Below are 13,873 nucleotides of genomic sequence, written 5' to 3'. Positions count from 1 at the left end.
ACTGGTATTTGGGTTTTCCACGTTGGATCAAGTGCGGCGTATAGGAGCGAGGAGGCTGCGTTAATATCACCGGGGAGCAGCAGCGGCGGCGGCGGCGGCGGTGAGGAGAGCGGGGAAGGGGGGAGCGGCGGAGAAGCGGAGCAGAGCGGCGCTGGCGCATGCAGAGGGGCTGCCGCTGCCTCTGACAGACACTTTGCAGAGCACATTTTGTTTCCAGATTGTTTCGGAGGAGCTGGTTTAAGCCTCCCTCCTTTCCCCTCCTCCTTCCCCCCCCCCTCCCCACACACACACACACAAATCCCTCTGATTGTTCCTACCACCTCCTTCGTGAATTACCCACAACGACAGCCATTCAATCAGCTGCTGCTGGCTGTAGGGGACTAGCGGAGGGTGTGTGTGTGTCTCTCTCTCCCTCTGTTTCACACAAGAGGAGTCAGATGTAGCTTCTCTCGTTTTTTTGGGGGAGCTACGGAGAGAGGTGGGCAGGGAGTGAGCCGTTCATCGGGGTTACCGTCTTTGGAGGGAGCAGCACTTGCTCTCACACAGACAAGGAGAGAGAGGTGTGGGGAAGGATATTTTTTTTTTTCTTTGCCGGATGAAAATGTTGAGTCCTGCAAACGGAGACCAGCTTCACCTAGTGAACTATGTGGAGGATTATCTGGACTCCATCGAGTCTATGCCCTTCGATCTGCAGAGAAACGTCTCCTTGATGAGGGAAATTGACGCCAAATATCAAGGTAAGTGCTTTCTATATATTTGTGTGTGTGTGTGTGTGTGTGTGTGTGTGTGGTATGGGGCTTGGGGGGGGGGGGAGGGTGTCTTTGCCTTTCTTTTCTTCAGAGCTGAGCCTCGGCTCCGTTTGCCCCTCTGCACCCCAGAGGGATGGTAGTTTTATTTTTGGGAGGTGAGAGGAGGGAGAAAGCCAGGAGGAGAGATCCGAGGAGAGAGAGGGGCTGATCTGCAGCGTTAGCTCTTGTCATGGGGCGGAACAAAAGGTCTCCAGCTTCTCTTATTAAGCAAGGACTCTGCTTTTCTGTGTAAATTGCTGGCCAAGAAGGCGGAGGCAGGGAAGTGGGGTGTGCGGTGCACAAAGGGGGGCCGTCCCCGGCCGTGGGGCTGAGGTGGAAGGGTTTGGGGGTACAGAAGAAAGTGCTGGGTGGACAGAGAGGGAGAGATTACAGCACAACATTTAGGAATGTACAGTATTCATTATGGCTGTAGTAGGGGAGAGAGACAGCTAGTGAGGGAGGGAGGGAGGGAAGGAGGGAGGAGGGGGGGGTTAGGCGAGAGTGGGGGGCAGGGTGTGCTTTCTTCGCTCCCTCCGAGGTGGGTTTCGTTTCACCCCGTGAAACAGCCCCGCGCCGTGGGGCGGGGGGGGAACGGGACTAGCGTGTGCGATGTGGGGTGTGCGGGGGGGGGGTGTGCTGGTCATACGGTCGGGTTTACGGATGTGCTGAAGGCTGGAGTGCCCCCCCCTTCTCCCCTCCCCGTGCTGCCGGCACTCGGGGCGCGCTGTCCCCGTGCCCCACGGGCGAAGGGGAGGGGAGGCCGGTTTGTGCGGGGCTCGGGGCAGGTTTGTCGCTTGCTTGCTCGTGTCCGCTCGGGAAGGGGGGAGGGGAGGGCTTTATTGGGTGCCGCCGGCAGCGGTGACAGTCGGGGTGCCGGGCAGGGAAGGACCCCCTCTCCCTCGGCGTGCGCGCCGCCCCGCGCCCCCCGTGCATGTGGCCTTCGGGGCGGTGGGCAGCGAACCCCGCCGTTCCCCCAGCCGCTGGTCGGGCAGCCCGCCAGGGAGCCCCGTGGCTTTCGGGGGAAGGGGCCGGGGGAAGGTTCCGCGGGCAGCCGTGGGGGGCGCGGGCCGGAGGGGCGGAGAAGGGCAGCGCGCTTCTGGCGCGCCCCACACACACGCCGTAGCGACGGACAGGAGCCTGAGCATTTTGCGAGGGACTCGGCGTCGTCGCGGCTTTTATCAACGCCCCTCGTTAGCATATCGCTTCTGGCCCCGCCCCCGGCGGAGCTGGTAGGCGGGGGGCCTCCCCACGGGCCGGCCGCGGCCCGCCCCCTCTCGCCGATTGGTCCTCGGGCCGGGCCAGTCCTTGTGCCCCGCCCCCTCGTGACGTTTCGAGAAGCAACTTTTCTGTGGGGCTGATTTGAATATCTGGGCCTGCCCCGCCTGCGGGTTCTGATTGGTTGGGGCGGCGGCAGCGGGCCGGCCAGCCTTGGGCGTCCGGAGTGTTGACTGACGTGTTCCCGGGGTGGGGGCCGCCGCTCTTCCCGCCTTCTCTTGCTCGTGAATGGCGCGCTGCGGCTGGAGGGGGCGGGCGCAAGCTCGCTCTGCCCGCTGTGATTGGCTGCTTTTTTTTGATTATTATTTTTACTCTCCGTGTTCTTTCTGGTTCCGATTGGGAACGGCGGGCCAGCAGGGGCGGGCTCTCCCCGCCGGCGCCTCCGATAGGCGCGAGGGTGGGCAGGCCGCCGCCTCCTCTCACGCCCCTCCTCCCCCGCTTCCTCTGGCTCCCCTGTTACGCTGCGAACGGGGGGACCGCCGCCGGTTTCCTGCCGGAGAACAATAGCTGCTCCGTCACTTCCGGGGCGTTGCCGCCGCGCTGGTTGCTAGGAGAAGGCGGCCCCCCCGGCCCGGCGGGATGAGGCCGCTTCCCGTTCGGCCAGCCGGTGTGCGCGCGGGGCCTGCCTGACGTTAGGACCGGACCCGCCGCTTCGTCATGGCGCCCTCTGGCGCCCTCCGCTCCCCGCTCCCTCCCCGGGCCGGGGAGCACGCGGGTTGCCGGGCCCGGGGCGGGGCGGAGCCGCCGGGGCGGGGCGAGCCGAGCCCAGCTCCCTGGCGGGGGCGGGGGCTCAGGGGCGGCCCCGGAGCCGGCGGGTGGCACCGCAGAGGGGCGGGGCGGGGGGCGGAGGGGGCCGGGCTCTCCCCAGGCACTCGCGCCGGTGTCCCGGACCCCGCTCTCCCGGCGGAGGGGCCCTCCGCGTGTAGCAGCCGGCCGGCCGGGGGGTGGCGGCGGCGGAGTGCGGGCATCCCAGCGGGGTTTCTGTCCCTCCTGCCCGCGGAGGCGTCTCCCGCCTCCGCCGTCCCCTCGGGAGGCCCGAGCTGCCCTGTGCTGGCCGCCCTGTCGGCGGAGTGGGAGGGGGTTCCCGGGTGCGTGGGCGCGCAGCCATTACGGCGGCGTCGCAGCCCCCGTGAGGGCTGCGGAGCTGTTGTGGGAATAAAGCTTTGACAGCATACGGCACCGTGGTTTTTTTTTGTTTTTTTTTGTCGTGTTGAGGGTGCGCGTTCACAGCTGGCGAACGATTGCGTAACATGCAGATCGCGCGAAACTCTGCTTTGGGGTCTCTCCGTTACAGCACGCCAGGGGAAAGCAGTTTTCTGGAATTCCTAGAAACGCAGCCTCCTTAGGGCGGGCAGCCTCAGCCGAGCGTGCTGGTACGAGGAACGGTGGTGCAGTCCTCCCCCGAGCTGTAGTAGACAGCTGTCAAGCTGTTTCTTTTAGCTGGTGCGCTGCTTGAGTAACGTTTCCGACACTGATGCAGCCCTTTCTGTTTGCGTGCCTTTGCGAAAAAGGCACATCTCGCACCGTATCTGACATGGTAAACGCGTCAGTGCCCGAGGACGCGCTCGGCAGGGCTTTGCAGAATTCAAGATCATTGCAGCCAGCTATTTCTCCTGCATAATACTGCAGTTTCAGGAGGTGGTGTGTGTGCTGCTGTAGTGTTGATGTGTATATGCGGTACTAGAATCAAAGTTTCCATAATGCCTGACTTAAGTCATTAAGTTGCTAATTTTTTGCAGTATCGAGGAAGAGTATTCTTCAAGAATGATGCATACGTGCTGGTTTGAGATGGGTTAAACTGGTGACATCAGTGAAATGCCAAAACTCAGAACATGAAACCAGCATTTGAACCATTAAAAATAATCAACACTGGATTTTTACTCTTCTTCAAGGAAGGATTAATCTTCTCTACACAGGGGTTTTTTTTGATGGTGTTGGTACAGGTGTTTTTTTTCTGGTAGATTTTTTTTGGGGGGGGGGGGGGTTGGTTTTTTTTAGTTAGGAAAAAGGCATTTGCTTAAGATAGTTAATAACATATTGAAATACTACTTTGGGTCAGATCGGTTATATTGCAGTACCTGATGACAGGTCATGCTTAACTGGTGTGAGAAGCATAGACTGCAGCCCTAAAAACTGAAGTAAAACTTGCATAAACTTTCCACAGCTTCACAAGAAATTTGGAACACCCATGTTCAAAAAATCTACTTAGGCAAGACAAAACCTAAATCACAGGATAACTATTAATTGCTTATGTGAATTGATGTTATCACATTCTCATATCTAGAAAAAAAAGTTTTTAAAAAGTAAGTTCATATTTGTGAAATTCAGACAGTTTTAGTAACACTATTTGCATGTGTACGAGATCTCGATTTCTGTTAGATGAGTTGAGGCTAGATTTTATATCTCCGTATATTTTGCTTCTCTAAGGCGGAATGTTCTAACCTATGAGATGCTGCGTGTCCTGTGTGTTTGAATCGATTTGAGTATTGTAGTGAAACTCAAAAACATCTGCTTAAAAATAGGTTTTGAGAGCTAGTCTTGAAACTTGCAAAACTTTTGTGCAGTGTTCTTTCTTGTAAACTGTTGGAACAATCCTTGAGGTGCAATTCAAGATCTGACATATCATCTTTAATGTTATCCTCTAGCCTTTTAATCTCCTTCTTTGCAGTAAATATTTAATGAAGATTGTATTTTTGTGTTTTAAAAAGTAAGCAACAAGTATTTTACAGAAAGCATGGGGAGGAAGTCATCTAGATGTCGTGGATATTGTAATCATAATTCTGTAGTCCTATGGATTTAAGTGGCTTCACATTCTCAGCAAAAATAACTCAGCAGTATTGTATGAAACTTGCCATAGTTTAAGGTCTAGTCCCGCGTATTTGGAGTTCTTCTGCGTCACCTGTCAAGTATGATATTGATTTCTAAGTAACTCAGCTTCTGATTTCTACGCTGGTTTGTGCTTTCTTTTTCACCCACTCTCTTTCTCCTGCTGTCAGTCATTCACTGAAAATATTAATGTTGTTATACAGAAAATATCCAGGAAAACAATCTTTTAATTTCCTCTCTAATTTTACAATTAATTTTGGAACTTTTGATAGTGTGTGCGTATTTGTTTAGTTAGTTCTTTTTAATTACTGATAAGGTTAAAGGAAAGAATTGTCAACATGCATAAAATTGTATTTAGTCCCTTTTCTTTTTGTCTGAAACAGCATTTTGTGTTCTATTCCTGAGAGATCAACTAGAACAAAAGTAATCCCCTGGAGTCGTGAGCCACTTGTCAGGTACCAGCTTCAGGGAATCTGTCTTTGCTCAACTTGATCATGGGGAGGCTTTCGCTGAACCAGGTCTGATGGCACCGGATGGGACCTGCCTTTCTCAGAGGGGAACCAGGGTCTTAGCTCAAAAGCTAGCAGGGCTCATTGGCAGGGCTTTAAACTAGATTTGAAGGGGGAGGGGGGGAATATCAAGAATGGTAAAGATATGCTGGAAGTATCTGTAGAACAGAAGAAGGGAATTCCAGCCAAGAAGTCAGATCTATACCGCTGTCAGCATGGCACCAGTGCCAGCACCGAGGGTCCAGAAGCTGAGGATGGATCGCAGGTATGTTCGAACGATCTTACACTGCCGTCCAAGAGAACACCTGTCACTCCAGCCAGCGAGTCGGCTTTGTCGGAGGCCCATCTCAAGTGTATGTACACCAACGCACGCAGCATGGGAAATAAACAGGATGAGCTAGAGATGCGTGTACATGAGCAGGGCTACGACCTTATTGGCATCACGGAGACGTGGTGGGACGACTCCTATGACTGGAGTGTCAACATGGAGGGGTATAAGCTTTTTAGAAAGGACAGGAAGGGGAGACGAGGAGGGGGTGTCGCTCTCTACGTCAGCAACCGGCTGGAGTGCGTGGAGCTTCGCCTGGGGTCGGAGGACGAGCTGACAGAGAGCTTATGGGTCAAGATTAGAGGACGGGGACGGATAGGGGATGTTACGGTAGGAGTCTGTTACAGGCCACCTGGCCAGGAGGACAGAGCAGATGAGGCGCTTTATAGCCAGATAGGAGCAGCCTCGCGGTCACAAGCCCTGGTCCTCATGGGGGACTTCAACCACCCTGACATCTGTTGGAGAGACAATACGGCAGGGCACAGGCAGTCCAGGAGGTTCCTGGAATGCGTGGATGACAACTTCCTCCTGCAGGTGATAGAGGAGCCGACAAGGAGGGGTGCCATGCTTGACCTTGTGCTCACCAACAGGGAGGGACTGGTGGGCGATGTGAAACTTAAGGATAGCCTTGGCTGCAGTGACCACGACACAGTGGAGTTCAAGATCCATGGGGCAGCAAGGAAACCATTCAGCAAGCTCTGTACCCTAGACTTCAAGAAGGCGGACTTCGGCCTCTTGAAGCACCTGATGGGCAAAGTGCCGTGGGAGGCGGCCCTGGAGGGACAAGGGGCCCAGGAAAGTTGGTCCACATTCAAGGAGCACCTTCTCCAAGCTCAGCAGAGGTGCATCCCGACGAAGAACAAGTCGGGCAAAAAGACCAGGAGGCCGGCGTGGATGAGCAAGGAGCTCCTGGACCAACTGAAAATGAAGAGGTTAGCCTACAGAGGGTGGAAGCGGAGACAGATAGCCTGGGAGGAATACAGAGAAGCTGTAAGAGTGACCAGGGATCAAGTGAGGAAGGCTAAAGCCCTAAAGGAATTGAATTTGGCAAGGGATATAAAAAGCAACAAGAAATGCTTCTATAGGTATGTAGGGGACAAAAGGAAGTCCAAGGAGAACATAGGCCCCCTCCGGAAGGATACTGGTGCTCTGGTTACCCGGGACATAGAGAAGGCTGAGGTACTCAATGAATTTTTTGCCTCAGTCTTCACTGGTAAAGCCTCTTGTCTTACCACCCAAGCTGTGGAAAGAACTAGCAGGGACTGTGAGGATGAACCACCGCCCACTGTACTTGAAGACCAGGTTCGAGAACATCTGAGGAACTTGAAGGTGCACAAGTCCATGGGACCTGATGAGATCCATCCGCGGGTCCTGAAGGAACTGGCGGATGAAGTTGCCAAGCCACTGGCTATTGTATTCGAGAAGTCGTGGCGGTCTGGCGAGGTCCCCGATGACTGGAAGAGAGGGAACATAACCCCCATTTTTAAAAAGGGGAAGAAGGAGGACCCGGGCAACTACAGACCGGTCAGCCTCACCTCTGTGCCTGGCAAGGTCATGGAGCAGATTCTCCTGGGAACCATGCTAAGGCACATGGAGAGCAAGGAGGTGGTGGGTGACAGCCAACATGGCTTCACCAAAGGCAGATCGTGCCTGACCAACTTGGTGGCCTTTTACGATGGGGTGACAACATCGGTGGACAAGGGTCGACCAACGGATGTCATCTACTTGGACTTGTGCAAAGCTTTTGACACTGTCCCGCACGACATTCTTCTCTCTAAACTAGAGAGTCATGGGTTTGATGGATGGACCACTCGGTGGATAAGGAATTGGCTCAATGGCCGCACTCAGAGAGTAGTGGTCAACGGCTCAATGTCCAAGTGGAGACCGGTCACGAGTGGCGTCCCTCAGGGGTCCGTGTTGGGCCCGGCCCTCTTCAACATCTTTGTCGGTGACGTGGACAGTGGCATGGAGTGCACCCTCAGCAAGTTCGCCGATGACACCAAGCTGTGTGGTGCCGTCGACACGCTGGAAGGGAGGGATGCCATCCAGAGGGACCTCGACAGGCTGGAGAGGTGGGCCCGTACCAACCTCATGAAGTTTAACCAGGCCAAATGCAAGGTCCTACATCTGGGTCGTGGCAATCCCAGGCATAAATACAGACTGGGTGGTGAATGGATCGACAGCAGCCCTGAGGAGAAGGACTTGGGAGTACTGGTGGACGAGAAGCTCAATATGAGCCGGCAATGTGCTCTTGCGGCCCAGAAGGCCAACCGCGTCCTGGGCTGCATCAAGAGGAGCGTGGCCAGCAGGTCGAGGGAGGTGATTCTCCCCCTCTACTCTGCCCTCGTGAGACCTCACTTGGAGTACTGCGTCCAGTTCTGGAGTCCCCAACATAAGAAGGACATGGACCAGTTGGAGAGGGTCCAGAGGAGGGCCACGAAGATGATAAGAGGGCTGGAGCACCTTTCCTATGAGGACAGGCTGAAAGAGTTGGGGCTGTTCAGCCTGGAGAAGAGGAGGCTCCGGGGTGACCTTATAGCGGTCTTCCAGTACCTCAAGGGGGCCTACAGGAAAGATGGGGAGAGGCTGTTCAGGAGGGCCAGTTATGATAGGACAAGGGGTAACGGTTTTAAAATAGAGGGAGGTAGGTTCAGGTTGGATATTAGGAAAAAATTTTTTACCATGAGAGTGGTAGAACACTGGAACAGGTTGCCCAGAGAGGTGGTGGATGCTCCATCCCTGGAGACGTTCAAGGCCAGGTTGGACAAGGCCCTGAGCAACCTGATCTAGTTGGAGATATCCCTGTTCCTTGCAGGGGGGTTGGACTAGATGACCTTTGAAGGTCCCTTCCAGCCCTAACCATTCTATGATTCTATGATTCTATGAACTTTGTGCATTACAAAGAGGTGTTGCTGCGTGGAACGAACAATATGTGAAGGCCTTGTTTTGCCGTTCTCTCTGTCAAAAATATTTATAGTTTTTATTTTTTTCTTACAGAGATTCTGAAGGACCTGGATGATTACTACGAAAAATTTAAACGAGAGACAGATGCTGTGCAGAAGAGAAGAACGCTGCACTGCATTCAGAGAGCCTTGATTCGGAGTCAGGAGCTGGGGGACGAGAAGATCCAAATCGTCAGTCAGATGGTGGAGCTCGTTGAGAACAGAACTAGGCAAGTGGACAGCCATGTGGAACTGTTTGAGACTTGTCAAGAGACTAATGACACCACTGGAAACAGCGGGAAAGCCAGCCAAGATAAGTCAAAGAATGAGACAATCGCACAGGCTGAAAAGCCCAACAATAAGAGATCGAGGCGGCAACGGAATAATGAGAATCGAGAAAATGCTTCAAATAACCATGATCACGATGACATCACCTCAGGAACTCCAAAAGAGAAGAAAGCCAAAACGTCCAAGAAGAAGAAACGGTCCAAGGCTAAAGCAGAGAGGGAAGCTTCTCCTCCAGACCTTCCTATTGACCCTAACGAGCCAACATACTGCTTGTGCAACCAAGTCTCCTATGGAGAAATGATAGGATGTGACAACGATGAGTGCCCCATTGAGTGGTTTCACTTTTCCTGCGTGGGACTCAATCATAAACCAAAGGGCAAATGGTACTGCCCCAAATGTAGAGGAGAAAACGAGAAAACTATGGACAAGGCATTGGAGAAGTCTAAAAAAGAAAGGGCCTACAACAGGTAGTTTGTAGACTTTTCGTAGCGAATTAAAACAAAACCACCAAACCAGTGTATTTATTGTCAATGTCACCTTTGTTGAGGTGAAAGGATTGTAAAATGTATATTTTTAAAGGAGGTTTAAAACTGAACCATTCCTGTTATAGGGACGGCAATAAGCAATTTTGGTTTTCATTTGGTAAACTGTAACAAGAATGTGGTCTGTGGACCAATGTATTCCAAACGTAAAGTTATAAGAGTTTAAACTGAATGTTTGGGTGGGTCTTAAAAGATAAATTAATTGGGTTTGTTTTGTTTTGTTTTGTTTTGTTTCCAGTGCTGGTAGCACTCATTAAAATTCTGATGACAAATATCTCTGAAATGTAATTTCATTTTCTTCAATGAAAAATGTTATTTACCTCTTGAGCAAAATTGTTAAATAGTTTAGCCATCTGGTTGTATCTGAATAAAGCTGCAATACATTACAAATGTAACTTCTTTCAGCGATAAGCAGTGCAAGAGCAAACAAAAGGAGGGTAAAATTTGGTTCCTGCTACAAAGTGTCAGTATAACAGTTCAATAGCAAATGTTTAAATAGGCTTAGAGGATTATTTTTTAAAAAAAAGAAGTTAATGGTTAAATTTTACACAACAAATATTTTATATCCTGGCCAAATACCACAAGGGCCATTTTAAAATGATTGAATATGTTTTATATTTAACCAGGAAGTGGTTTAGTAATGAGACTTAACATAAACGAAGCTTTATACTGTCACAGATAGTAGTGTAGCAATCCTTAATTTGTTTAAGTTGTATAAATGTACATTTTTAAGTGGAGTTGCACTTACTGTATTATACTTGGAAATGCAGCCAAATGCCATTGTGTAACCAATGTGCATTTCCTGCTGTATGTATGAAAATTGTACAGCTGTGATATTAAGAAATAAATGAAACAACTTTGACAGTTTGCTTCTTTAGCAATTCTGTTAATGATCATTCGTATAGCTTAAAAACATTTTGTCTTTGACCTCAGCAGCTCCAGCAAGCTGCGGCCGGGAAGCCTGAAACTGTTGTAGTGGTAACCAAATTACAGTTCCAGTGACGAATCTTCATAGACCTTATGACCAGCAAGGTCACAGGAGAGCCAAAACGGCATTTACCTTTCTATCCAAACCTACTCTTTTTGTGATTGCAGTCACTCCCAGACCTGGCCATTTATCTAAAAATCGATGGCGTGGAGCTGGTCTTGTTCACGTGTTTTCATGCTTTTACACTACAGATATAAATTGTTCCATGTTTGTTATCAGCAGAAAGATCTTTTGCGTTACAGCGTTTTCAGAGCGTTGCTGCAGCCGTTCCAGGGCAGGCGTTTTTCTTGGTCACTTTGTGCAACAATATGTTAGCTGTGGCCAAGGTGCTGTGCATCAGATTAGGTATCCAGATCCTCCTGTCGCTTAGTGTTATAGTGGAGCTTGGTCAGCCTGTTTCCTTCACCTGCGTGGCTGGAGGGGACGACTTTCTAAATGGCTTTAAACTGAAGGAGGGCAGATTTAGATTAGATATAAGGAAGAAATTTTTCACTCTGAGGGTGATGAGGTACTGGAACAGGTTGCCCAGAGAAGTTGTAGATGCCCCATCCCTGGAAGTGTTCAAGGCCAGACTGGATGAGGCTTTGGGCAACCTGGTGTAGTGGAGGGTTTCCCTGCTCATGGCAGGGGGGTTGGAACTAGATGATCTTTGAGTTCCCTTCCAACCCTGACCATTCTGTGATTTCATCTCCTCACCCGCCTGCAGGCCTTGACTGCAAGCAAGAAGGGGATGGGACCAGCAGTAGGAAGGCCCTGGAAATGAAGGTTGCAAAATCTGGTGGATCAGACAGGAGTCTTGTACGAATATGGGAGGCTGAGGTTGGGTTTTTTGGGAAGACAGCGTTCTCTTAAAATTTATAGTTGTGTTTTGCTTCCTGGACAGGGAAACCATACCGCTGAAGTGCTGCTGCTTTTTCCCAATGTATTCCAGCAGGTCTTTCTCTTGGAAGTAGGGGAGGCAAGATTTTGGATCCAGTTGAACACAAGGCAGTCAGAAAGGGCTGTTTTCTAAAGATGTACTGAAAAGCCACAAGATGCGCCACATCACCTCGCAAGGATGTTCCCTGCCAGACAGACACACTCACGGTGACAAGCAGAAGTCCTCTTTTACTTCTGCATAGGTACACTGAGTGTGTGTGCATGTGCAGTCGTGTTTCCAGTCGCTACGGATTGTCATGTGACACCGAGCCACCTTTGCTGTGGGCAAAAAACCGCTCCAAATCACGTCACCTGCTTCCGAGGTGGTTTAGGGTTGGGGTGTAATTTCTCTACTCTCTTACCCTTCTCTTTTCCTCTTCTCTGTAAAGCCTTGTCATTTTCCATTCTCCCTGCGCACTTACCGGTCTTTCCTGCTCCTCCCTCCCTCCACTTGTTGTTGTGGCTGATCCCGACGTTTCTGGTCTTTTCTGCCTCAGCCGTTCTGTTGTCCTCCCACCAGCCTACGCTGAGAACATCGAAACTTGGCAGGATTGTACTAGTGAAACCCTAGTGAAACTTTATGTGGGAATGAGCGCAGACACGGTTTCAAACCGTAGTCTTTTTTCATTAAATTTCTGCATTGGTTCTGCAAGGCATTTTGAATGTGAAAAGCCGGAAGAAAACAACAAAGGTGCAAAGGAAGAATCATAGAATCACAGAATGGTTTGAGTTGGAAGGGACCTCAAAGATCATCTAGTTCCAACCCCTCTGCCATGGGCAGGGAAACCCTCCACTACACCAGGTTGCCCAAAGCCTCATCCAATCTGGCCTTGAACACTTCCAGGGATGGGGCATCTACAACTTCTCTGGGCAACCTGTTCCACTGCCTCACCACCCTCTGAGTGAAAAATTTCTTCCTTATATCTAATCTAAATCTCCCCTCTTTCAGTTTAAAGCCATTGCCCCTTGTCCTGTCACTACATGCCATTGTAAAAAGTCCCTCTCCAGCTTTCCTGTAGGCCCCCTTGAGGTACTGGAAGGCTGCAGGAAAGTTCAGATAAAGACAGATCAGTAGATGAATGTTTCTAGTGCTCTTAAATGAATATATTTCTAGCTACTGAAGGTTTGCTGTGATCTCCCGTATATCAGTCATTTCCAAAAGACAGCTGCTGAGATGCAAAGCAGCTTGGAGTTACATGCTTTTCCACATTTTTCCAAGACTTGTGTTATCTTTCCAACTCACCCTGTTGCAGGCTGCAATGTTGTTCTGCTGCTTGACCCCGAGGGTTGATTGGACCTGCGTGGTACCGTTCAACAGGTCTAGTTTCAGTCAGTGGACACTGTCGATTAGTTAGATGCAGAGGACTCTGCTGTGGCACTACGCCCATGTTGATGGAGATGAAGCCATCTCCTGTTGTATTGGCACGCTGCCAAGTGCCGCGTACTGTGCAAACTTCGTTCTGGCTTTGGTATCTTGTCTAAAAGGCTGTCTTTACAAAATGTCATTACGGATCCTCCTTTCTTAGTTATTCGGAGCGCATTTAATGGTCACGAGAAACTGCCGTCCTTTGAGCCAAGTTTTGTTATTTCTGCGTGATAGAACAGCTCGTTTGCAAGTTTCCTTATACTGCCCGGAAGGGTGACAGTGCTGTCATTTGGGGAGGTCATCTGCAGGTTTGAGAAAGCATCTGAGTCTCTCGGTGACCCTTTCCCTCTGAGGATGCCTACAAAGGCTTGAGTAAGAGAGAGGCTCTTCTAGGAACTGAGCTAAGGCCTCTGCCTTGTTTCCCTCAGGCCAGTGAGCAGCTATCAGGTATGGTAGCACTGATAACAGTATGTAAAAACCAGCAGGTGTTTGTTGAGGGAGTCACAGCAGCAGGAATCACAAATGTCTCACGCTTCTCATTGAAAGCATTCAGGCGGCTGTGACCACTGCTGATCTGTGATAGGTGTCACAGGTAAGTCCATACTGTGCTGCCGAACCCTTGAGCTGATGATAAAGTCTTTCCAACTACAGAAGAGCGCCTTTTCAACACCCAAGTCAAGGGAGCTGGCACCTTACACCTGAGTCGGCCCCGTCCTCAGACGGCAGATTTGTTCTGCAGTTGGGCAGCTGGCGGTGAAGAACTGGTGCTGAAGACACGAGTCAAGAGGTAAAAGGTGTCAGCGAGGGAGCCCTTTGGGTGCCATGTCAGCTCCAATTGCAAAATGTTCCTGGTGGGATGGAGAGAAATAACCACCGTGAGCCTGAAACAGCAGAGCGAAGCATCCATTTCAGCCGTTATATCACCTGAAAGTATCCCAATTAAGCAGAACTACTGTCTCCATTAAGCAGCAGCAACCCTGGCCGTGTGTATCATTAGGTTTAAATAGGTTTTCTTACTAATTAAGCACAGTTGTTGATTAACTGTGTCCTAATTTTGTGGAGCGTGCAGAATAAATACAATTGAATTGGACTGCTCCACCAAT

General features: G+C 50.8%; 1 protein-coding gene across 1 annotated transcript; it reads left to right on the top strand.

The window, feature by feature from the left end:
* The first annotated feature begins 292 nt into the window (after nt 1-292).
* ING1 (inhibitor of growth family member 1) lies at nt 293-10,254 on the top strand. Its single transcript, XM_086610812.1, has 2 exons — nt 293-737; nt 8,724-10,254. The coding sequence occupies exons 1-2, from the start codon at nt 596-598 to the stop codon at nt 9,425-9,427; spliced, it is 846 nt and encodes a 281-aa protein (XP_086466938.1). The 5' UTR covers nt 293-595; the 3' UTR covers nt 9,428-10,254.
* Nucleotides 10,255-13,873: the final 3,619 nt, after the last annotated feature.

This window comes from Tauraco erythrolophus, chromosome 1, assembly GCF_009769465.1.
Source record: "Tauraco erythrolophus isolate bTauEry1 chromosome 1, bTauEry1.pri, whole genome shotgun sequence".
NCBI lineage: Eukaryota > Metazoa > Chordata > Aves > Musophagiformes > Musophagidae > Tauraco > Tauraco erythrolophus.
Note: the sequence above shows the minus strand (reverse complement) of the source record. Positions and strands in the feature narration are given on the sequence as shown.